General features: G+C 30.7%; 1 protein-coding gene across 1 annotated transcript in view; it reads right to left on the reverse strand.

Moving 5' to 3' along the window:
- Window positions 1-27,172, reverse strand: part of LOC129976157 (thyrostimulin alpha-2 subunit-like) — a 91,913-nt gene that overhangs the window by 10,226 nt on the left and 54,515 nt on the right. The window contains exons 2-3 of the mRNA XM_056089586.1: window positions 22,324-22,510; window positions 9,396-9,571 (exon numbers count right to left, since the gene is read on the reverse strand). Of these exons, the coding sequence (XP_055945561.1) occupies window positions 9,396-9,571; window positions 22,324-22,429 (282 nt within the window). The 5' untranslated portion in view covers window positions 22,430-22,510. The remainder of the gene's footprint in view (window positions 1-9,395; window positions 9,572-22,323; window positions 22,511-27,172) is intronic.

A 27,172-nucleotide genomic window follows, 5' to 3' on the forward strand; every position in this document is an offset into this window, starting at 1 on the left:
AATAAAGCTCTGGTACGACTAAAACCGATGACATAGATGGCTAATAGATAATCCTGTGTGTTTGCACAAGCAGAGCCAGATAAGATCATTCAAAGTGCGATGAGAAAAAAAAAACTCTTGGGACACTCTAATATAATAATATCTACCGTGTTTTTGCTATGGCAGCTTTCAATTTATCCAATTGATGACAGTTTTTCGTACAATTTATTGCTTCACCTTGAGGAAGAAGCTCATCGCCTTTTCATTCCCACCAATGGACAAAAGTGCTTTTTGGGGGTGTAGTAAAGCTCTGGTACGACTAAAACCGATGACATAGATGGCTAATAGATAATCCTGTGTGTTTGCACAAGCAGAGCCAGATAAGATCATTCAAAGTGCGATGAGAAAAAAAAACTCTTGGGACACTCTAATATTAATATAATTATGTTACAACGCTTCGAAATAAGATATTCGAGTTTCTTTGTCTTTTACATACGCTATGTGTCTTATATAAAATAAGCTTATTTTTACCACGATTTTGTTTTTTAAAGCACGATATCAGTTAACTAAATTATTGCTATTTTTTAATTTTTTAAAATCATCAAATCAGATTCTAATTCATAATATGAATATCTTAGTTTTCTAAGATATTTAATTTATTTAAATTTTTTGCTGTACAATGTGGTAAGATGGCAATTCTAAACCGTTTTTAGGCAATAAGAAAAATATAAAGTTCTACTAATAAAAATATATAATTTTATATTTATTTTTAAGTTCTAATATATTTAAGTTTCAATTGAAAAACTGACGAAAGAAATTCCAATTATATCAACAAGCTGACAAATAGAGTTGAAAATATTAATTAATAATAATATATTAATAATAATAATTAATAATTAAATATTAACTAATCCTCCTTTCTCTTATTTTTCAAAACACATAGAGTTTTGTTTTTGAGATTCAATAAATTAATTTAACCGAGTTTGTTTTAATTGGAATGGAGAACAAATAGCATTGCCATCAAAATTTTAGAAACATTTTGAAACATGATTAAAATTTTAAAATATCTCTACAAGCATTTCTTTAAAAGAAATAAAAAAAACAAGAATTATTATTGCAATAAAAGTGGTCCCTTTCATTTTTTTAATTAGTGCAATTCATTTATCTAAAAATTGCAATAATGATAATTACCACTTTATTCTTGCTTATTCTGTAATAAAAATTAAAACAATTTAGAAATGCATGCATATGGTTACTCAAAAATAAGTATTACTGAAAAGTAATGCAATAACCTTCATATGTCATTCAGGTACCAAAAGAGTTATAATTTTCAAATTCCTCAAATAATTTAATTTAGAATGATTTGATATTGTCAGCCATTATAATGATGGCCAGTAGGCAGCGCATGCGTAGTAAGGGGCTGATTTATGTTTGCCACAATTTCATAAGATAGATTCAGGCATTCCATGCTTGGCTATAAATTGCCGTTTTGGCGTCCCTGAATTTTTCTTTTTCACTGCGTATCGTATTAAAATGATGGATATTTGCACAAAGAAACATGATAAAATAAAAAAAAAAGTCAACATAACTACATTTGGAAAACTTTAGAAAGGGAATGGCAAATATTTTTTTTTTTAAAAGCACAACCTCGCATCAGAAAGAAAAAAGAACAAAAAATGTCGGAATTAACCTACGATAAGTAATAAATTTTTTCACGCAAAAAAAAAAAACCGCCAAATTCTACAAACGCATGCGCAGTAAGAAAAATATAATACAGCGGCTTGTAGTTGTCCCGTCGGGATATTTACTTGCCATCGACCGACAGCATTTTTCAGCCTTTCTACGCAGGCGCTGCCTACTTGCCGTCTTATAACTGGCTGAGTGTAAACCCGACATTTAGCATAATAATATTCCAGATTTTATATAATAAAATGTTAAAATAAAAAGGCTGCAGTTGATAGTTCACAGATTTTATAGTGTGGTATAGTCATTAATATATTGTTTTGGAGCGATCCCTTTTCTAAACTGGTTTCATAAACACAGATATCCCAAAAAATACATGCAAAATTAAATTGATCATAACATATATCTAATAGGGATGAACCAAAGATATCTCTATTTATTAAAAGAAAGCAACCAAATTTAACACACATATACATTGGAGGGTGAGAATGTGCACCTGAGAAGGATTTTTTTTATTTGGAATTTTATTTTAATTAAAGAAATAAATTAGATTTTGATGCTTTTTTGCTATAACCTCCAAAACTCCCTCACAAAAATTATTTTTATAACCATTTTGAAATCCAAAAAATTCTCTTTTCGACGATGCCAGCTTAATTGCTGTGAAATTCTTAGTCCGAGATTTAATTAAATTTTAGACATATTTTAAAATATATTTCACAACAATATTTTCATTGTTGTGAATAGCATTTCATTTCAACAATATTTTCATTGTGGTTAATGTAACTTTTGATAGCGTGTAATAAACAAATATTTGATCTCGTGATTCCATTGTATTGTAACCTAAGGAAAGATTATTATGAAACTGGTTTATATTAGAAAAGATTGCACTGAGCAGAGCATATATAAGACTATTAACACAGCATTATTTTAATGTCTGACATTTTGATGGAAAATGGACATGAAGTCTTATCTAAACGATTTAACTGAAATTAAATATATAACCAATATCTTCGGCGAACTAGCTGGTCGCCAAAGACGACTGGTAATACATATATTCCATAGATGTATTCGATGTATTCGAGAATGTACTCGAGAATATCTTCCAATACCTTCCAAAACAAACTAGCAATAAATATCTTCCAAACAACAATCCTCTTGTATCCCATAGAATACCCTGCAAGTTCACCAGATCTATGAAACTTTTTCTTGTGAAAATGCCCTAAATTCTATACCAAACGATCGACATTGAAGACATCTTTTAAGATATCATCAGATAATTTTAAAAGAACATGTTAAAATTTCAACAAAAAAAATCTTTTAATATAAACCAAAATGTCTATACACATAAACAATGGAAATTACGAAAGAAATAAACTCTGACAACACGTTTCACAAACACAATAAAATCGTTTTAATTTGTGAAATCAATGGACTTGAGCCATTTTTGGAAGGTACTCCCACAACCATCAAATTTCCTAAAACATCGCCTCACAAACTAAGATGAATTTCTTACCCCTCTTCGGTTAGACCATCTCCCACGACTCGAGAATATCTACAATAAAGCGACATCAATCTTTTAACTCCGAAAAGCTGAAAAACATCCACATTGGCGGTGAAAATACTTTGCACTCGCCAAATAATCAAATTTCGCCCATACGCACGCCTTGATTCAATAACGCGTATCTAAACAAAACAAAAAACGAGCTAAAAATATCTGGAATACCTTCTTCAAACCTTTTCCAGTACTTTTTTTCCCTGTGAAAATCATCGTCAGATTATATAAAGAAAAAGAAAGAAAAAAACTGAATCTGAATCGCCTTTTTGCTTTCCAAGAGCATTTGTTTAACTTTGAGGAGTATTCTAAGAAATGGTACCACTCAGAATTTTTTTTCCTAAAGCTTTATATTAAGAAAGCATTTCTGTATTTTCAAGACGCCTGAATCTATTTCATTCAATGTTCTATCATACCGATCCAGTTTCTTTTTTTACCTCCAGTAAAAAATTTTCTTGTATTTTGGGTTATTTTTTTTTCCTTTATCCATATCTTAGGAAATAACTGAATAAAATATTGAGAGTGTTATTCAATCTTTTTTTCTCGGTTGAATATTCTGAGCTTATGAAAAAAAGGAAGAAAAAATTGAGTTGCTTTTTATGCTACCTTTAGACTCACAGAGCGAGCAGAAAGTTTAGACAACAGAACATTTGTACGTTGGCGTTTGCATATCATTACATACTTGTCAGATTTTTTCCTTTAATTCTGGTTTCTTGATTAAATTATTATAATATTATGGCATATGTTATTTTATAGAATAACTTTACCTGACAAAAATGTGGTAGTTTTCATTCTAATCGCAGGTATTTGATCATTTCTAATAACGCTCCTTTTGTAAAATCTTATTAAATACAGTCGCTTCCTTTAGTTTAAGTAATTTGATGATTCGGCAGTTGTCTATTTGGACTAAATTTCAAGGCACAAACGCAAAACTATTCAATTTCCGTGTACTTTAAATGCTTAAAATTGATAAACTAGCGCTGATTTGTAGTATTGAGCTAGCGAGGAAAAAATAAGTCTATAATATAATTCTTCCAATGAACATATATATTGCTTCGTTATATATTTTCTAAAAAGTCGTTCGAAGGAATACCTTAAGTGAATCAAAATTCTGCAGAAATCCGACATTAAAAATATTTTTTAAATGAATTATGCCAGATTCTAAAGCCGCCCCAAGCTGATATCACAATGTAGATGGAAAGTAAGTTATTTTATTTCCTCCTTCAAATGCTGTTGAGGCACATCACATAGCTATGACGACATCCACCGTGCAGTAAACGATGACATGTTTTTCGACTTGATAGCTCTAAACAAATGCTGCTGAAGCAAATGTCATGACTATAATGACATCCTTCATGAAGCAAAGAAGACGATGTTTCCCAGTATAAAGGCCATAAACAAATGCTGTTGAGGCCCATCACATAAATATGACGACATCCGCCGTGCAGTAAACGATGAAGATGTTTTTCAATTTGATAGCTATAAACAAATAATGTTGAAGCAAATGTTATGACTAAAATGACATCCTTCATGAAGCAAAGACGACGATGTTTCCCAGTATGAAGGCCATAAACAAATGCCTCTGAGGTAAATCTCATAACTGCGATGACATCCGCCATGCAGCAAACGATGACGATGTTTTTCAATTTGATAGCTATAAACAAATGCTGCTGAAGCAAATGTCATTACTATAATGAGATCCTTCATGAAGCAAAGAAGACGATGTTTCCCAGTATGATAACCCTAATCAATACTGCTGAGGCAAATCTCATGATTATGATGACATCTTTCATGCAGCAAACAATGACAATATTTTTCAATTTGATAGCTTTAAACAAATACTGCTGAAGCAAATGTCAAAACTATGATGACATCATTCATGAAGCAAATAAAGAAGATCTTTACCCGTATGTTAGCCTTAATTAAATGCTGCCTAGGTAATGGCTATGCTAATTATCAATGCTGCTAAGGCTCCACTATGATGGTTTCAAATCAGATGTACTCAACAATCTCGAGTAGAAGATTACAAATATCTTCATGAAGCAAATGATGACAATATGTTCCATTATGAACAAAACATGAAAACTCAAGTTTCGGTATCAGCTGCCTGCACCAAATAGGTTTCCTTGTTTTATCTCGGACTTTCCATTCAAAAAGACAATTTTTGATTCAAAGTAATTTTGCCTAACACAATAACCTGGAATAATTCATTTAAATATTGAACTATTTGCACTTTGAAAAGTTATTCGATGCATAGTTATTCATCAAATGCAAGAACTTTTTTTACTGTACCAGAAAATAAAATATATTTCATTATTTTCTTCGAAAAAGTAATCTACATCTTCTTATTAATCTGTAGATATATTTAATAAACGAAATTTTTAAAAAATAGCCAAAATGGTGGTGCACAATTTTAAATAGTACCTGAGAGAAGACATCCAATTGGGAAAAGTTACAGGTAGCCACCTTGATGCAGATATGTTCATCGGAAATATTGATATATTAATTTTCACTAAATTTATTATGTGTAACTTTGATGCTCATAATTTCCTTAAAAGCATCGCTTTATCATTATAAGCATTAGAATCATGTTATTTTAATTTTTTTTTCATTTATTGTGTAAATGAACCTTTATAATGGAATCAAGTGCCATGACGTCATACTGCCACGAAAAACTAATTGTCCGATAACATATTTTTAATAGCAATTTGACAATTTGCGATAATGTAATTTCATTTTTTTGAATTTTCATATAAATTGAGCAGAAAATAAATAAAATCTTTCTTCAACTTTCAACACAACTGAAAATAATGCGATTATGTATTTGAAAAAAAAAATGAAAAAGATTTAATTTTATGGAAAAAAATAAAATATATTGTTAAAACTTTTGTAAAAATGGCATTATCAAAACAAATTTAAATTGCACAGCAAATAAATTGATATCAATAAGAAAATCGTTATTTTGAATTTTGTAAAAAAAAAAAAAATATCTAAAAAAATCATTTTTGAATAATAAAACTTTTAGATGTTAAAAGGAAAAGGGCATAAAAATCTTTCTTGATTTTAAATAACTAAAATTTCGAAAAAGTACTCCAATATTCTTATTCGCACCTCTAAGTTATATTCTATCAAATTTAGTAACTCTATATCAAACAAACCATTCTATAGAGTGCAAAAAAATGCACAGATAGACACACTCCTTCTTATTATTTATTGATAGAGATATAGACATATAAGACGAATTATCACCCAATATAATTTTTATTATCCTTAATATGATATTCCACTAAAAGTGTTAGTGTTTTTCGGCCTGAGCTTGTACATCTATAAACAAATGCTCGAGTTTGTAATTATGACTCTTTTTTTTCTAAATCTCTTTTTCTGATATACACATTTTTTTTGTCTAATCTTGTGAATCAGTCAATTGCGAGCCCACGTATTATATTGCAGCAGAAAATAAAACAACCGGAAAATAAGCTGCGTTGTATTTTATAAAACACTGTTGATGGAAACCTCACACACAAAATTAATAACATGATTTGCAATGTGTGTGTGTGTGTGTGTGTGTGTGTGTGTGTGTGTGTGTGTGTGTGTGAACTAAGATATGTCTAAAATGTGCAGAGTCATAAAAAAAGTTGATGATCGAATTTTTTGGACATCATAGTGAATTTTCTCTTTATTTCAGAAAGTATACTTCCGGAAATTGTCCGAAAACAAATGTGTTATGATCATATGTATCATTTTCCATTATCAAAAAGGTACCTGATAATGTGGAGACATCGTCATAATGTGGATGATGAAAAATTTCCTGTTCCTTCATGCAAAGAGTATGCAATTTAACTTAAATCGATAGTTAAAGCGCAACTGTCGCTTCTGTAACGTGAATCATCTGCCGATCATTAGTCTAAATATTCTGAAAAACATTTTGGAATGAAAAGAGTTTACTTTGCAGCTAAACTTTTGCTTAAGATATTTAATTGAAAGTAAGCAGAACCAATGTTCCTGCCAAACTAATTGGTCGTAAAAGGCGGCTACTCGCTACTAATAGTTAAGAGGAATGAGTATGTGTGAATGTGTGTAGGAGTGCTTTATAGTTCAAACAATTTTACCTACAACTACCAACCGGCTTACATATACTTTGGAGAATGAAAATGTGCACCTCGGAACGATTTTTTAAAATTTTAAATATAATTTTAATTATTTAATAATTAAATAAATTTGTATGGCTTTTTGTCGATAAGTGTGTATTGATACTCTCTAAAATATATTTCCACCAAATTTAGTAGCTTTTCATCAAACGATTGGCCAATAGAATTCTAACAACCATAATCGTATTCTTCTTTATTATTTGTAGAGATGAGCTGCATTCTGTCTGAAAATTAACATTTTGTCTCGTGATCGTAGTATAAATTATTCGAATGTTGAATTTCTTGTTTTAAACTGAGAGCGGCCACCTACGATTTGCAAGAACACAGTTTCTATACAGAGTCCGTCGATATGAACAATTCTAAAAGCAACTATTTCTTTATGTGCAGCTCTCCTAGTATACTGAAAAGTAAAGAAAAAATATATAATTGTGGGAAATACATGATCACAAAGAATTATCTTAGAATTCGATGTGATCCGAATAACCATCTTAGCAGAAGACGTCTGTAAGTGATGTAAAAATGAGGTTGGAATCCTACATATTTACTAACATCTTTTCAACCACATATTGACAATCCTTCTTTCTCTCTTCTCTGATAGGTAGAGTAATAGGTCAGATCAATTATATTCACTCCAGTGACGGGAAATACTCTAATGGGAGGCTGGTGATGGTTCTTAGGATTCCAACTTCATTTTTCCATCTCCTACAGAGGGCCGCGGTGGCCTGGTGATAAGGTCTCGGCTTCGGAACCGGAGGGTTTCAGTTTCGTGACCCGATTCCACCGAAGAACCGTCGTGTAAGGGGGTCTGTTGCACGTTAAATCCGTCATGACCAAACGTCCTCCCGCTGGTGTGGTGTGGAGAGAGGGGTGCTGGCTCAGGTGTCGTCCTCGTCATCTGACCGCGGTTCAAAATTATGAAGTCCGTCCCAAAATAGCACTAGTGTTGCTTCAAACGGGACGTTAATATAACCAAACCAAACCAAACCATCTCCTACAGACATCATTCGGATCCCGCAGAATGCCAAGATAAGTTACGATAATTCTTCATGATCATTTATTATCCACAATTATATTTCTTTCTTTAGTTTTCAGTGCTCCAGGAGGGCTGTACATAAAGAAATAGTTATTTTTAGAACTGTCCATATCGGCGGACTTTGTCCAGAATCACTGTTCCAAGCCAAACACAATTCTCCAAAAGCTTTTTGGAAACCTTTTCATTGGTCGCTACCAATGAAAGTTTTCCAACGATTGCCTTTATTTTGTTGCTTCTACAATCCAGTACACAGATTTGTTCAAACTGGCTAATCAAATTTTTCACCTGACTTTGGATGATGGGATTCAAGAATGCTGTATATTTGTCTCTAAACAGTAAAGTGTTGCAGAACTAGAAAGAATTTGCTATGCTTATTATTAAATGAGGAAAATACCATGCAGCTGCTTAGTTGATAGCTGGGTCTTTGGGGATATTGAAGATTGCTCTTCAATGAGAAGATACATTCGGAATGTTTCCGATTGACAGTTTTATTTTACATCACAGCCTGTAACAACTACCATACTATTCATCTTGAATTCTTTAGAACTTTGGTAAATGTTTTCCAAAGATTCCAGAATTCAACTTTGGTATGAGCTGATATTGAACCAACTGAAGAAAGCATTTTCCAATCAGAGTGGTAGGATTTATTTATATTACTTTGATAACAGGTTGTATAAAAACATTTGATTCTGCTGAGATGCACTGGCATCCTATTTGCATACAAACCACCTTCAGCAGCAATGATATCTTGATCTGAACATCATTCTGCTGCTCTTTTCTTCATGGATAAATTTATAGCTCCAACCACAAATTTTGACCTGGTTTTACAAGTCAATCAATGTATCAAATGCCAATTGTCTTATTTTACTGCTATGGTATGGTATAAGGAATCTAAGGATCTCAATAAAAAAGGAGTCAAAGAGCGATTCAACAAGAAACTGTTTTTTTTTTTTTTTTTTTTTTTTACGTCAGGCATAAGAGTGAAAAAAATTGTTCTTACATCTTCGGTTTCCATGATATTGCAGCACTGTCCCACTGACCAGATGGACTGTCTTGCATTCGATCGAAGAATCCATTCGGGAGATGGGGTGGAATAGGAAGGACAGAAGCCTCTGCAAGCATTCGTCGTCACCTGGAACTCCACACAGCCAGGAATACTAATTTTCCGGGTGTGCCCTGCATAAAGAAAAATATCGTCAAAATCGCATACTTTGTTGTTTAATGATGCGAAACACCTTTACCAATTTTCTGCTTCGCCCATGTTGTTGATGAAATTTAATTTGAATTAAATTTCTAATACATTATATAATGTTCATTATCCCCTTAACGATGAACACAATGGGGGCCTTAAAATAAGTTCTCCAATATGTTGCATTTTTAACTAAAACTAATGAATCAAAACCAAATTCATTGTCATTGGCCTAGGATATGTCTAAAATATACAAAAATCATCAAAATCTGAAGATCGAATTCTTTGACCATCACAATACATTCTATCTTCTTTTTCAAAAAGTATACTTCAGAAAATTATCCGAAGACAGATGTGTCATTTTCGAATTTATCATTTCCCATTATCAAGACGGTATAATATGATTAAAAAGTTAATTCATGCTGTGAAATATCTGTTTTACCATCTGTCCCTTGATGCAAGGCGTTTGCAACTTAGTTTAAATTCGATAGTTAACCTGAAATTGTAGTTTCTCTAACGAGAACCATATGCCGATCATTAGTCTAAATATTCCGCAGAACGCTTTACAACGAAATGAATGTACTTTACAGAATAGTGCAAATGTCATGTAACCGCTTCAGATACAATATTCCCAACACACGGTCGAAGACATTAAGAAGTCGAAATGTATAATTTTAGACTAGCCAGCATTGGCAAGCAGTTGCTTCACCAAGAAAATTATCCATATTTAATTTCAGTTATGCATGATTTGATATTTGCGATTGCCCCAACAAAAAGATTTCTAAGCATCAAATTATGATAATTGAGAAAGTGTCATTTTTATAGTGGTATACATGTTTTGTTTATTATATGCATGAACATCCCTAATTGATACAATTCTCATGGCATTGCCGGGCCATTCGATAATTGCATGCAGCCTTTCACGATTCTGGAACTTCTCTTTCTTATTCACACGTAAACTATGCAGATACAATACAAAATCTTATATTGCTTCCAATAATAGAAAAAAAATCACGTGCTTAAATATATAAGGAAACAAGGGAAATGATTTCTATAAAGCTGTAACAATTAAATATATGGTCAAAACTTAGGCAAAAAAATTTAACTCCCGAATTTCGGTAAAACAATTATTCGATAATTAAATTAAAATAATTTTGTAATTAATTTTAGAAAAAAATAATTTTTTAAATTTATTAGGTCTTTATATTTTGCTATTTGTTCATTATTGAAAAGTTATTATAGAAAATGCCAATGTCTCGCTTAATTTAAGTCCTTCCCAATCGAATAATGTTTAACAACATAAAAAATATATCTTTGGACACGGCATTTGAGACTACAGCTTTGAATAGAGTTCTCACAATCATGTATCAGAGGTTAGAACCCCCCCCCCCCCTCCAAAATTAGATATTAACCTAATCAATCAAAGAATGTCTGGTATTTCAAAAGCTTTCCAAACTCTATTGCCGTGATGTGACAGCATTCTAGAATATTTTTGACAAGAACAGCTGACAGTATTTAAAATATAGGAATAAAAGGTTCAGTATTTCACAGTTAAGGCATCCCGCCACTCCAAATAGCAAGTTATCATGAATTTTATAGCAGTTGCAATAGGAATGGCGATGTCCAAACTCTATTGAACTGCTGGGATTTCTTTCTATTAAAGTGTCCCAAAAGTTTTTTTCTCGTCGCGTTATGAATAGCCGTATCTGTCTCTACTTGTGCAAACATGCAGGCTTATTTATTAGCCGTCTATGTCATCGGTGTAAGGACAATATGCCTTCAACTATCGCAAAGTAGGAAATTCACCCCAAAAAAGTTCTTTTATACATCTGGTGGGATTGCAAAGCGGTCATTTTCTACGAGCTCCTTCTTCAAAGTGAAACAATAAATTCTACGAAATACTGTCATCAAATGGATCAACTGAAAGCTGCCATAGCAAAAACACGGCCAGAATTAATGAACCTACGTGGCATCGTTTTTAATCATGACAACGAGAGACCACATATTGCATTAGTTATAAAAGAGAAACTCTTATAGTTTGTTTGGGCTGTTTTACCGCAACCTACATATTCTCCAGATCTCGCTCCATCTGATTATTACTTCTTTCTGTCCTTAAAACATTATCTTCATGATAAGCGCTTTAAATTCATCAGCGAAATAAAAATGCGTCTCGAGGATTATCTCTTGTCCAAAACACAGCAATTTTGGAAGAAAAATATAATGAGGCTTCCTGAGAGAGGGGAGAAGGTAATAGAGCAAAAGGGTTCTTATATAACAAAATAAATTATATCTTAAACCGTAAATATTGTTGTATTCATTTCATATTAGAAATAGGGAAGAAACTTATGGGGCACCGTAAGAGAATATCAAAGAATCTTTGACAAGAGCAACAGCCATCATACAAAATATTAAGAAAAAATTGTAATTTATTAAAACTAAAACATTTTATCACGCTAAATCATGCACTGCCATAACCCTTACTATGATTTCGGAATGACATTTAAACTTAAAAGTTTTCATCGCGAAGGTATGAAAGGAGATGGATTCTATTAATCACTTTTACAAATTATTCAATTCGAATGATGAAATATTTTATGACATGTATTAATATATAAATACGACAAATATCTATAAAAAAATTTTAATACGAAATATATTTTTTAAATTAAAAAATATATAATTTTTTAAAATTTCAAAATATTTCAAGCGCATAAATTTTAAATTTTTCCTATTATTTTTACCTTATGATTCTATTTAAATTTATTTGGAATAAAACTGGGTATAATTTTATAATTCTAATTAAAAGTTAATATTTTTATGCACATGCACTAAGTCTTCATAAGAATTTTTTATTTTTTATTTTTCTAAACTAAAATTTTTAATTATTTAAAGTTATTTAAAATAACTCTAAATATAAAATGCATGCGCAGTTTTCTTATAATGCTTTAATAAGATCTTCATTATCAATTTTATTTAATTTCCTCAATAATTTAGACATTTGGAAATTCCAAAACTATTTAAATATGATTAGAACATATTTTTTTGATAAAAGTCATTAAAATGTGTTTATTTCTTCTCTGCTCTGTTCAAATATTTACTTTATTGAACAATACAGCTGATATAAGACATCTGAAATATTTTATTAAGACACCTGAAGTATTTTAAAGATATTTTAATACGAGGGCAATTCAGAAACTAACCTCCGATTGGTCACAGTGCGGGTAGTGGGGGGAGTAGCGCGCCATCTGTGCATTCACACGCTCAGCAGGTCAGTCGGCATCAAGCCGTAGTCGAGTGAACATCGTACCTGCGCTAGTTTAGTTTTTGTGGCAGTTTGAAATGTGTGCTGCAATAGAAAATCCCGCCAAATGTGAAGTGCGTGCTGTTATAAGGTTTTTTACAGCCAAAGGATACTCTGCAGCAGCTATTCATCGTGAGCTTTGTGCCGTGTACGGACCAAAAGTTATGAGTGAAGGAGTTGTCCGTGAATGGGTACGTTTATTTAAAAGTGGACGAGAAAACGTTCATGATGAAGAGAGGAGTGGTAGACCATCCTTGGTGACTGACGAACTCGTTCAGACAGTTGATGCAAAAGTTCGTGAAAATCGACGTTTCACAATGGCGGAGTTGTCTACTGATTTTCCACAGATTTCTAAGACTCTTTTGTACGAGATAGTGACAGCAAGATTGGGTTACCGTGAGTTCTGTGCACGATGGGTGCCCAAAATTCTTACCGACCACCACAAAAGTCAAAGAATGGCCTCTGCATTAGACTTTCTGTCACGTTATGAGGACGAAGGAGAACCATTGTTAAACAGAATCGTGACCGGTGACGAAACCTGGATTAAGTACGTGAACCCTGAGACAAAAGAACAATCAAAGATGTGGGCACATTCAGATTCGCCTACCAAACCAAAAAAAGCCCGGCAAGATTTTTCTGCCAGAAAACTGATGGCAACGGTGTTTTGGGATGCCAAAGGGGTGTTGTTGGTTGAATTCATGGAACGTGGGACGACCATTAATCAAGACGTGTACTGTGAAACACTAAAAACATTACGACGGGCTATACAGAACAAACGCCGTGGTATGCTGACTTCCGGTATCGTTTTTTTGCACGATAACGCCCGTCCTCACTCTGCTCGCAGAACAACAGCCCTTCTTGAGTCCTTCAAGTGGGACGTTTTCAACCATCCACCTTACAGCCCAGATCTGGCGCCAAGCGATTATCACCTCTTCATGCGTATGAAGAAATGGCTCGGGTCCCAGCGGTTTGATGACGACGAAGAGCTCAAAGATGCGGTCACAGGCTGGCTCAAGGCACAAGCGGGTGATTTTTATGCAGAAGGAATTTCAAAGCTTGTGAAGAGATACGATAAGTGCCTCAATCGTTATGGAGACTATGTCGAAAAATAGTGCAAAGATGTAGTTGTAAGATGTATATATTAAAATATTTTTACTTAACTTGGTGTATTTTTTTCAATCAACCGGAGGTTAGTTTCTGAATTGCCCTCGTATAATCAGAACATCGTTTTGAGAGAAATCATTGAAATGTACTATTTTACTCTATTTTTTATATATATTTATTTTAATTGAACAATACATTTTATAAAGCAAATTTAGTTGAATATAAACTTATATTTCGGTGTTGAAACAACAAAAAGAAATCATATTTTGGTTCACTTTTATTTATTTAAAAATCCATTGTCTGTTTAACTTTAAGCCGTACAAAATCATTTCCTTTGGAAGATTAATAACAATAATAAAACCGAACATCGCAAAAATAACAAAAGTTTAACAAGCGCTAACATCGCAAAATTACGAAAGCTTTCAAAGAAGTAGAACTACTTTTACGAGTGATGTTCCAAGCAAAAACTAAGTTACATAATTTATCGATGAAATTAAATTAACTTCTTTATTCTTAGCTTGGTAGGGTTCGTTTCGCTCTTATTAAAAGCGACATAATATTTCGTTCAAGTAAATTTAATTTTTCCCCCGAATTCCCTCATGCTTTATCAACACTTTTGGTGTGGGCGAAACTGTACATAAAATGCATTTTTGAAAAGGATACTAAAAGAGCTAGAATCGAGCATTCCACCCACACTTTCGAACGTTCTCCCAGGTGTCGCTGAAATCCGAGCAACCTGTTGGCTATTACGTTGGTTTAAGGAAGGAAATCTTTTCTGTAATTATGCCTCGGAAGGCGTATTAAGAAACAAACGATGTTAAGGGACAAGAATTTGAATTCTCCCCAACCCTCTTCAAGTCTCAAGTTATAGGATTTGTGGAGAATTATGTCCTGTATTGATTTTTCGAGAGGAACAGGTCTCCTGTTGGAAACTCTGGAGTTCTCTAGAATCCCCTTGCTTTCCTTTATTTTTGATATTTATAGATATCAAGATAATAAAAAAAGTTTAATATTTTTAATAAGATGAATGATAAAGCAGAAAACTTGATATACAAGTAGATATAGAAGTCTTTTGCAAATTTTAAAATCAGTCAGCAATTTTTAATAGAAAGAAGATAAAATGGATGGCACTTACACACAAAAAAACCTGAAACCGGAATAATTTAAAATATAAAAATAACTTTATCGATAGCATGGTTTACGTTTTTACCTGCATTAGTTAGATTATTTTCATTTCTAAATGAATGCAGCCAAACCGAATTGTAATTTATAATTTAAAAAAATGCCTAACAAAAATTGTATTTAAAAAATTAATATTGCTTTTTTATTAAAAATATTATTGCTTATTCATTAAAAATATTATTGCTTATTCATTAAAAATTATTATTGTTTTATTGCTTAATTATTAAAATTATAATTGCTTATTTATTAATTATTTCTAAAAAATATTGCTTATTAAAAATTATAAAATATTATTATTTATCGCTTATTTATTAAAAATTATAATTGCTTTTATTTCTCATTTATTAAAAAAATGTATTACATTTATAACTTATTTATTAAATATTATTATTGCTTTTATGAATTGCTTTCATAAATTGTTAATGTATTAAAATTACAATTGCTTTTCATGCTTATTTATTAAAAATTATTATTGCTGTTCATGCTTATTTATTAAAAATATTATTGCATTAATTGCTTATTTATTAAAATTATAATTGCGTATTTGTTAAGAATTGTTATTGCTATTATTACTTTTTTATTAAAATTACAATTTCATATTTATTAAATTTTTTTATTCTCTTATTGTTTATTTATTAAAAATTAATATTGTTTTTATTGCTCATATTATAAAAATTTTATTACTTTTATAACTTATTTATTAAAAATTATTATTGCTTTTCTTGCTAATGTATTAAAATTACAATTGCTTTTCTTGCTTATTTATTAAAAATTATTATTGCTTTTCTTGCTTATTTATTAAAAATATTATTGCTTTTATTGCTTATTTATTAAAAATTATTATTGCTTTTATTGCTTATTTATTAAAATTATAATTGCTTATTTGTTAAGAATTATTATTGCTTACTTGTTAAGAACTATTATTGCTATTATTACTTATTTATTAAAATTACAATTTCTTATTTGTTAAAAATTTTTATTCTTTTATTGTTTATTTATTAAAAATTATTATTGCTTTTATTGCTTATTTACTAAAATTATCATAACTGTTATTGCTTATTCATTAAAAAATTTTATGAATTTTATTACTGATGTAGCGATCAAAAAGATCAATACATTTCTTCTGGAATAGGAAAGGAAAATAAAGGGCGGAAAAGTTGAAATAATGGTTTCCCGCCTTCAAACAATTCAATTGATCTGAAACAAAAAATTAAAAAAAAAAAAAAAATTATGGGTAACCACTAGGCCATCACGGTCCGACAAAGAAAAAATATCCTATTCTAAAAACTTCATTCTATGTATTCAAATAGTGTAAAATTGATTGATTTTTAGAAAGACAGTGAGGAAAATTCAAATCTATTTTTATATTATTTATTGAAAAACTCGATTTTTCCACAAAAAGAAGGCAACGGAAAAACGGTTATAAGTACTTCTGCAGCTCTCTAACTAGGCCTCGAGACTTGGTTTGGTTATATTAACGTCCCATTTTAAAGCTACTATAGAGCTATTTCGGAACGGACCTAGTAACTTTGAACCACGGCCAAATGACAAGGATGACACCTGAGCTGGCACACTCTCTCCAAGTTTCTACACCACATTAGCGGAAAAACGATTGGCCCCGATGGATTTGCATCAGACACGCTTCAGTGGAATCGGGTCGACCCGAAATCGTGACATAACCACCAGGCCACCACAGTCCGACTAAGGACAGAGAAAAAAATATCCTATTCTAAAAACTTCATTCCATATATTCAAATAGTGTAATATTGATTGATTTTTAGAAAGACAGCGAGGAAAATTAAGTTGAGGAGGGGGGGGGGGACATTTTTACTTTGTGTCGACTGATTCTCAAAAAACATTAAATGCTGTGTTCGTGTGCTTGTTTTAACCATAGGAAAATGATTTTATGCATAATAGTTGCACCAAAATGTTTAATTTAATTTCCAATATTTTTTTTAAAAAATCTGCTATTATGTTGCTTTTTGAAATCAAAGAGCAGCATTTGTAGATACATTGCCACAATTGACAAGATTTTTTTTCCCATTCTGAGAATTTTAAGAAATAGAAAAGTACTTTCGTTCATTTTCCGACATAGTGAAATTTTAAAAAATAAAAGATTGACTTAGGAGGAGTTCGATGGGATTAAAGTTTTTCATTTAAATATTTTAAGTAAATTTGTTTAATGTCTTCTTCATAAAATTTTTACTTCTTTTTTAATGGCTTCTTCATAAAATTTTTACTTTTTTTCAATGTCTTCTTCATAAAAATTAAACTTCTTTTTAATGGCTTCCTCTTTTTTTAAATTTTACCTTTAAGCTTCAAATTTTCATAGTCAATAGAACATAATATTTTAGAAGTCTTACACTGTTCATCTTCTTAATTCTCTGACATATTCTTTAAAATTTAAACTTCAGTTCGAAAAGGAAATGTTTAAACTTCAATTAATAACAAAAACGTTCTTAATTGATCATTTAATATGTCTTTAAAATATACGAGTACCGAAAATAGAATCGTTCAGCATTGAAAATATAATAATTTAAGCACTATCTCAAACGATTATTTAAAAAGCATTTCATTGATTCAACATGAAATTCAATTTGCTACAATAAGAAAGAAATTCCCAAGTGAAATCAAGGATAATATATTTTTAAACATTCAAATAAATTACAGGAAAAAGCAGCAATCTTTAAAAATAGACTCATTTTAAGTTTTTTTTTTTTTTTTTCATTTCTTATTCGTGAAATTAAGCCTAAATTTGTAATAACAATAAAATTTCAAAAAATATATTAAAAGTATGCTTTTAACAGAACTTTGTCATTATGGATACAGCGGGGGAGCACCCAAATCTTTCTCGTGTACTCTCTATTAAATTTATCATGCCAGGGAATGCCGTACCTGGCATTGGCATACAATAATTATGGAATATTAACATTTGGCGAGTGTTTAGCATTTTTATTGAATCTACCGTTTATCATTGATGAGTCATTTGGCGATTAATCCCTGACATGCCGTTAATAGTATCCAAAAATTTCCTTTTAAATACATTTTTTTCAACTGATTGAAACAAAAATTTGAACAAAACTGTATAAAATCCCAAACAAAATTTGATATATTCAAGTCACTGAGTGTTTCAGTTGGCGCTTTTACGTGTTTCTAAAAGTACAGACCGATAGACAGTCAAAATACACTTGGATCTGGCTTAAAATTTTAAATGAAATGTACACATTATAGGTATTACATCAGAGTACCAAATTTTATCTATCTAGCTCTCTTCGTTTTATAACTATCGTATTAACTTATATTCGAACAGTCGGACTTCCTCAGAACGGATATACTCAAAAGTTGATAAAAATCTGCAAATGTAGTGTCAAGTCTATATACCAAATTTCAACCGTCTAGCTAAAAGCGTTTATAGTTATCTTTGTCATAGACAGACAGGCATTTTCTAAAAATATGTTTTTCGAACTCATGAAACGTGGAAATTCTTCAAAATCTCGAGCTCGAATTTTTTGACGATTACTATACTTTACTACGTATCCGAGAAAATAAAAATAAACCTCGTCTTCATACCTTCATCTTCAATAATGGAAGACAATTCCAGGTTGAAATATGCGTTTTAAAATTAAAAACAATTTGGGTTTCTTTGCAACACATAGAAAAATATTTTAAGTTAAATACTCTTAAAAAAATTTTAATCAGTTAAAAATTGATTTAAAAAAAAGTTAACTACAATTTAATAAAATGACAGAAAAAATAATCCTTTGAATTTTAAGCTAGTATAAAAATTATTTTTCAAGTGTTATAATTACTGAATGTATGGTAAAAAAAATCAAAATCTCGTTAATTTTTAATTTATAATTTGAACTAAAATGAAATGAAATTTTTAAGAAATATTCCGAAATGCATATTTTTATCTCCCGAGATATATATCTATACAATCACAAATATATATATCAACACTAATAATAAAAATGAATGCTTATGTTTCTCTGCATTGTGTGTATTGGTGCTCTTCAGACAAATCTATTTATGACTGAGTCACTAATTGTGACACAAACCTAGTGGAACTTTTGGGAATGTGCCTTCGATGTAATTTCTTAAATTTTGATTCATTAAAAATTATTTTTATCACCCTAACGTCTGAAAATATAAAATTTTAAATTATTTTTACATCATCTGAAAATCCAACTAGCTAATTTTTAAACTATGCAAAATAAATATATACTTCCAGTTGAGAAAATACTCTAAATTATGTAAAGAATAATTTTTATTTTGTCTCAGATAATAAATGTGCTTCTAAAAAATTAATAAATTTTAAATTTTCTGCAATCTGTTGATTCTATGAATAAAGTTCAATAAAAATTATTGCCTCTTTAACTTTTAAATCAGTAAATGTTTCAGTCTTCTGCGATCAAATCTGACCGAATTATGAAGCTTTGAATATTATTATTTTAGAATAAACAAAAGTTTCATTATCTAAGGCCTTGATGTAGCTCCAGGTGATTATTGTCACATCTTTTTCAAAACAGCCAATGGAGCTGTCTAAAATTCCGCATTTTTTATGATATTCTAATTTTTATAATTCATTTAGTTTTAGTCGACCTTTATTCCTTATGGGTATATATGAAAATTTAAAATATGCAATTCATCAAAACGTTTACTTACTTAAATTAGTAAAATATTATTCTTTACTTTACTTGATTGATTTTTCTTATTATAGCATTTACTAGCAGTTCAAAATTAGCTGCTGAGTCCCAAAGTGAATGGATATCATGCATTTAGTATAAACCACTAAGTAGTATCAAATAACTCAGAATTATTGAATTAAAATTTTATTTAATTGATTAAAAACAGAAAAATAATTTATGCGAACATTCAATAGGCAATATTGAAAATATAATTTTTGAATTTTTAGATAATGTAAAGATAATTTTTTTGCTCTAATATTTTCGGTGGTTATCATTATAATAAATGAAGTAAAATGGTTGACAATTTGGAAGTCAGATTTGATTATAAGTATTTGAATAAAAGAGTTATTAAATCTTTTCATCAGTATTTAATCAGTATCAAGTCAAAATGAACCAAGAAACAAACACCTGACAAACATTTGCTATCAAATTTCAAGTGAATTCCTAATAGTTAAAGATATTTCGAACTCAGTAAATTCGCCAGTGGCATGCAGTTAATGTCCAAATACTGAACGATGTTTTAAAAAACTGATGACATATTTCTCTTTATTCTAATTAATAGTTAAAATTGAAATATTTAAATTGCAACAAATAAGATCTTAATCCCAATATTAATTGAGAAATACATACGATGCCCAAACCAAAAGATAAATTCTTAATTGTATCATAAAATTTAATTCTCCACAATTAATTAAAATAATTGCAAACGATAATTAATTTATTCAAATATGTTTAAAATGCAGACGATAAATTTTTAATTCTAACTAACTGATACAAGTTTTTGGCATTTACTTAAAATCTTCAATGCTTTCCTGTAATATTAATTTTGTAACAAGCCTGTTTGTATATTATTTTTATATGTTATATTTATATCATATCTTTTGAATAAATATTGAATTATATTGCAATAAAATAATTATCAACGGTACTTCAATGTATAATATTTCATTGATTTTTGTCTAGAGATTAGAAAGGTATGTAAAAGCAATACATGGTAAGGAATTTACCTTTACCTTCCAGCTCGTAAAGGTAGAGATTTTTTTTTTCAAAACTAGAAGCATAAATTGTTGATGTTAATGAAAGTTGAACATTGAAATGAACAAAGGGAAAAAATATAGAAAATTTAGATTGAATGACAATGCAACTATCTTTATGGCAGAAGTGCTGGCAATAAGAAATGCTGTACAGTTTACCGCTCAAGGCAATATAAAAGGGACGAAGACAATTTCTGATTCAAGATCGGCTTTAATGGCCATAGATTTCGTTGGTGAACAAAAAAAAAATAATATTGGATATAAAAAATAGCTGCCGAACTTGAGGTTGAAATGATCTGGATTAGAGCTCATCATGTGTTTATTGGAAATGAAAAAACAGAAACACTAGCCAAGGAAACTTTAAACTTAGAAACCCAAGAAATATCTTTCCATGAGTCCCAAATCCAACTCAGAAATGAGACTAAAAAACTCATAATTATGAATTTACAGCAGAGATGGAAAAATTCCATCAAGGAGCAAACAACCTATCAGCATTTTTAAAACGTTTTTGTTAAATTGAATCTCGTGCGATTGTTATTTTAATCAAGTATACAACGGACATGGTGTATTTTCTGCGCATCAAAGTCGTTTCTTTTGCCAGAATTCGATTTTTCAGTGTGACACGGAAGAAGGATCTATAAATCACGTGATCAAAGCCTGTGCGACTATGGCGAGAACACAGATGGCCAAGAAATTGGGTGTCCCTTGACGTCGAAGAATTCATAAAAATCTCAGCCATTAAATCTTCTATTAGGGACATTTTGTCTTTAGCTCTCTTCTAATGTAAAAAGTTAACAACGCTCATTTAATGTACTTTATGCATTTTTAATGTGTTGTTGTTGTTGTTTATTATGGCACTTTCCATGGACAAGCCCGCTGTTACGAAAACAGTGATTTTAAGCAGGTGGGGGAGCGTCTCTTGCTTTTTTAGTAGCGCCAACTGAGCCAAGAGTACGACTTTGCTACTCACGCATCACTCATTCGCTTGCACAACCCTTTTTTACAGGAGGGCACATTCACACATCTCACAGATAAAACAACAACCATGCCTAAACCTGCTCTCGAATGCCCAGATCACGGGGAAGACGCGCTACCCCTATGCCAGGACGCCGGAGCAATTTTAATGTTTCGCAGCTTAATATGTAATGTAAAATGTAATGTTTATTTTTCTATTCTTTTTCAGGACTAATATGTGTTTTCCCTAGAGGATTATTTATTGTTTTCAAGGGTCAAATGTCATCAAGTGTAATTTGTTCCTTCATGCTAGGTGGGGTTGCTCTTCGGCAGCCCCATCAAGTTTCCTACATGGTCTCTGGCTAGGTCGTGTATATATATATATATATATAAGCTTAACTAAAAGCGTGTTAATAAAAGCTTATTTATAAAATTTCTTTAAAAATTCAAAGCTATTTTAAACTTTTTAAACTTACCAGTTTTGTGGCAGCCAATTTGATCCCATGAAGTAGCCAATACACATGGAGCCAACACAGTGATAAAGAGGAACATGGGACAAAAGCATCTATCGAGTGACCACATTTTTCACTTCTTTCAAGAAGATTCGGTTTAATTACGTTCTTCGCAAATCAATTTCAAGAAGACTCGGAAAATATATCTTTCCTGGAAGAACAAAGAAAATTGTGCTTATTTAATAAGAATACCATAAAACTTTTGAAGAATATGAATTCAACAATAATACGTAAATAAGATCGAAAAATGCTGAAAATAGAATCAATAACAATAAAACATATTTGTGCTTAAAAAAATGGTAATAAATTTTCTTCTTAGAATTTAAGTTTTTTTTTTTTTTTTTTTTGCAAAAATTTTTCCGGGACGATATCTCAAAATTGGAATTGTGATATGGCTCGAGTATTGTTGTCAGTTTCGTGCAATTTCAATGTTTCGTTGGATAAATTTAGTATAAAAAAATCGTTTGTTAGTATTTAGTGAATCCATTCGATTTGTCCTTTGATATTTTAAAAGACAAATTTAGCACACAAAAATTCCGTTAGTTAGTAGTTTGTGAATCGATTCCAATTGTTCAAATTTCCATTTGTTAGTAGTTAATTAATTAGTAGTTTTTATTAGTTAGTCGAAATAGAATCAATAATAATATAATTTCTCGCTTTTGAAAAAGGTAATAAATTTCCATCTTGGAATTTAATTTTATGCAAAATTCTACCTGAACGATATCTAAAAATTGGAATTCTTATATGGCTTCAATATCGTTTGTCAGTTTTGAGTACCTCAAATGTTTCGTTAGATAAATTTAGTGTAAAAATTATTTCCGTTAATTAGTAGTTGATCGATTTAAATTGTAGTTGAATATTTTATCAGACAAAGTAAGTTTTCAAAAAATTTCTATTAGTTTGAAGTTAATTAATTTATAGTTAGTTAGTTAGTAGTCCATTAGTAATCGCTATAGAATCAATAACAATACAATTTTCTCGTGCTTAAAATAAATGCTCGTAATAAATTTACTTCTTGGAATTTAAATTTTATTAAATTTATTTCTCGCAAAATTCCGCTTGAAAGATATTTGAAAATCAGAATTGTGATTTGGCTCTAATATTGTTTGTTAGTTTTGTGTAACCTCAATGTTTCATTAGATAAATTTAGTTTGAAAATAATTTCCGTTAGTAAGTACTTATTGAATCTATTCCAAATGTCCTTTAATGTTTTATAAGACAAATTTAGAGAAAAAAATTTCCATTAGTTGATCGTTAATGAATTGATTAAATGTGTCCTTAGATGATTTATCAGACAAATTTATTGCAAAAAAATTACCATTTGTTGGTAATAGTGAATGGATTCCATTTGTTCTTAGTTGTTTTATTGCACAAATTTAATTCAATAAAATTTCCGTTAATTTGTAGTTAGTGAATCAATTTCATTTGTCCTTAGAAGATTTATTAGACAAATTGAGTGCAAAATATTTCTTAATTAGTAGTTAATGAATCGATTCTTTTTGTCCTTAGATGATTCATCAGATAAATTTAGCCCCAAAAAATTCCGTTAGTCAGAAGCCAGTGAATTGATTCTATTTGTGCTTAGATGTTTTATAAGACAAATTTAATGCGAAAAAGTTTCCTTTGATAAATAGTTGGTGAATTGACTCCATTTGTCCTAAAATATTAGAAATTCACAAGTTTTTTATTTCCTCCTCTAATTTTTTTAGAGCTGGAACTATAAAAATAACAGCATGCAAATTTTTCAGTGATTTTTAAAAGCAGTTGAAATTAGAATGAAAGTATAAATCATTTTTCAGCCCCTAACTAATAGGTTTTTGCTACTATTGAATCCACTCAGATCAAAGTAATTTGTTGCTTTGCGATGGAAATTCTTCTCGAATTGTTTTTCTACTTTCAATTATAAGTAAGTTATTAGAAGATAAAAATTCGAACTTCTTTTCCTCATCTGCGTCTTTATTGCTCTATGAGATTGAATGAGATTTATTGCTTTATTGCTCTATGAGATGAGATTCTATGAGATTGAACCGAGATTTTCATATTCCCTTCTTATTCATTGGGATTCGCTCAAAATCATTTGACTTTTATACTCATATGGTATTTTCATATTCCCTTCTTATTCATTGGGATTCGCTCAAAATCATTTGACTTTTATGCTCATATGGTATTTCCAAATTCAAAAACAGACATTATTGATTTGGATAACCATACTGAAATTTACCATTGCATTTGCATCGTTCTGATATGCTTTATATATATATATACGAAGGGATATTATGGAGAGTAAGATTATCTATTAAAGGCTTGGTTTAATTTTTGATTTAAGTTTGTTTAGTTCCCTTTTTACTAAATATTATGTAACGTTTTAAAATTTGAAAAACTTTGTAGTAGAAATTAGTTACAAGAGTGTATCGATTAATGGCCTCGTCGATATTTGAATCATTTCCTTCGTCATAAATATCAATTTTTAGATTGCTTTGTTCCTCTACAGTTAGTTTTAAAATCATTGCCTGAAATGGGTAATTTCTAGTTTCGATTAGTTTTAATTTGTCTGTATAAATATTTTGTCTAAGATAAATGAAATCTTCGAGGCTAAATATAATTATATCATCAATGGCTTTACTCTGTTTAGTTTAGTTTAGTTATATTAACGCTCCATTTTTTAAAGCAACACTAGGGCTATTTTGAGACGGACCTAGTAATTTTGAACCGTAGTCAGATGACGAGGACGACACCTGAGCCATCACCCCCTCTCCAAACTTCCACACCACACCAGCAGGGGGAGTTTAACACTGTCAAACCGAATACTAAATACTTTCAATTACGCATATTGTTGTTTTTCGAGCTAACATACTCAATACGCATTATGAAATAAACAGCTATCTTCAATCTTTGGAAGGGTTTAACATAAATTTGCATTTCTAGTTGTAAACCCCTATTCGAAATTTTATCTGTCTACTGTTCTGCGTTTTCTGAATTATTATTTTATGCATATGGATATACGTGTATACAAATTTCTCTGAGACAGATTCTATCCAAAATTTCGCACAGTTCTAGAACTTTGGTATTTATAACAAAGCTATAGGATCACATACCAAATGTAAGCATTCTAGATTTTTAAATTAATATGTATTATTAATATGAATAATATCTTTCAATATGTATAATTTTGTAGTAAAAACCAGATACCTGAATTAATCTTCCTGGTACGATGTATTTTTAACACATTGAGTCTTATATATGCATACGGATAAGTATAGAGAAATTTTCCTTCAGACGGGTTTCGTTCAAAATTTCATAGAACTTTAAACATTCGGTGTCAAAAAATTTAATCTGCTAATCTATGTGTTTTTAGGTGATCATGTCTCATTTGCATATCTATACATAGTCTAAAACGAAGTCTCCTGAAAGCGTCTGTATGTTCGAAAGAGAAAAACTCAAGAAATACTTAACTTATACTGGACATATTTGTACCATTTTGTAGGTCACTTATTGGGGAAGGTTTTAGTATATTGAAGTCATATCAAAATAAAAAGGGAGTTTTAAAATTCCGATTCTAATTATGTTCCTACTACGATTCGAGCCCGTGTAAAACAGCAGTATCTGTGTTTTGCACTTATCCGCGCATGTACGAAAAGCTCAGACTGCGTATGCATAAATAGCAAGAGCTATGGGTATGCATATGTGATGCATTTTTGTTTTGTTTTGCTTTGTTTACATCTGATTTTAAACAGTTATTCAAAACTGATTTTGCCCAAAAATGGAAATCCATCCTTGGCCGGAGCACATTAAATGCCAAAACACTTCATTTGTTGCGCAATGATGAAAATGTAGAGGAAAGAAACGTTCAGTTATAGAATATCAGAGAAAGAATATCCACATTTAAGGAAGGAGAGTCTTCTGCTGAGCGAAGTAACCGTCTCTTTTTAAATAGCACTGCAATTGAATTACAGATACAGAATGCATCAGATTTAAGTTTAAATTTAATTTTTCCTCTGAAATGTTGTGCCTCGGACAACACTGTACTGGTACTGCTAGTTGGTGTATATATACAAATTTTCTTCAGAGAGCATTCAAAATCTTAAAGAAATCTACTTAAGTGTAAAGACTAATTAAAAAACTGTACAGTACTAATTTAATCCATTGCTAACCACTCACGAGTTTTCTTGTTTTCACGTTTTTCTTTCATTTCGTTTCCTAAAGTTCATTATGATCTGAAGTTATAATGATTTAAATAATGGGCAAATTGTCTAAAAACATACGGTCCCTAGTATATGTTTTAGATATTTCAATCTGTTACCCAATATGTTAATATATTTTTGAGTTTTCTTGTATCATATGCAAATGGACAATGATAGAAAACTTTCGTTCATATTCTAAGAGAAATTTATCATTTTGGTATGGAAACCACATATAAAATATTTTATCCTCATAGCCGATTTTTCAGTTTAGTTTAGTTATATTAACGTCCCGTTTGACGAAACACTAGGGCTATTTTGGGACGGACCTCGTAATTTTGAACCGCGGTCAGATGACGAGGACGACACCAGAGCTGGCACCCCCCTCTCCACACCGCACCACACCAGCGGGAGGACGTTTGGTCATGACGGGTTTAATGTGAAACACACCTCCTTACACGACGGTTCTTCGGTGGAATAGGGTCTCGAACCTGAAACCCTGCGGTTCCGAAGCCGAGACCTTACCACCAGGCCACCGTGGCCTGCCGATTTTTCAGATATAACCTAAAACTACTTCATTTCGGATACAAGAAGAATACAATAAGAACCAAAATATATTACATAAGTCGATTCAA

Source organism: Argiope bruennichi, chromosome 7, assembly GCF_947563725.1.
Source record: "Argiope bruennichi chromosome 7, qqArgBrue1.1, whole genome shotgun sequence".
NCBI lineage: Eukaryota > Metazoa > Arthropoda > Arachnida > Araneae > Araneidae > Argiope > Argiope bruennichi.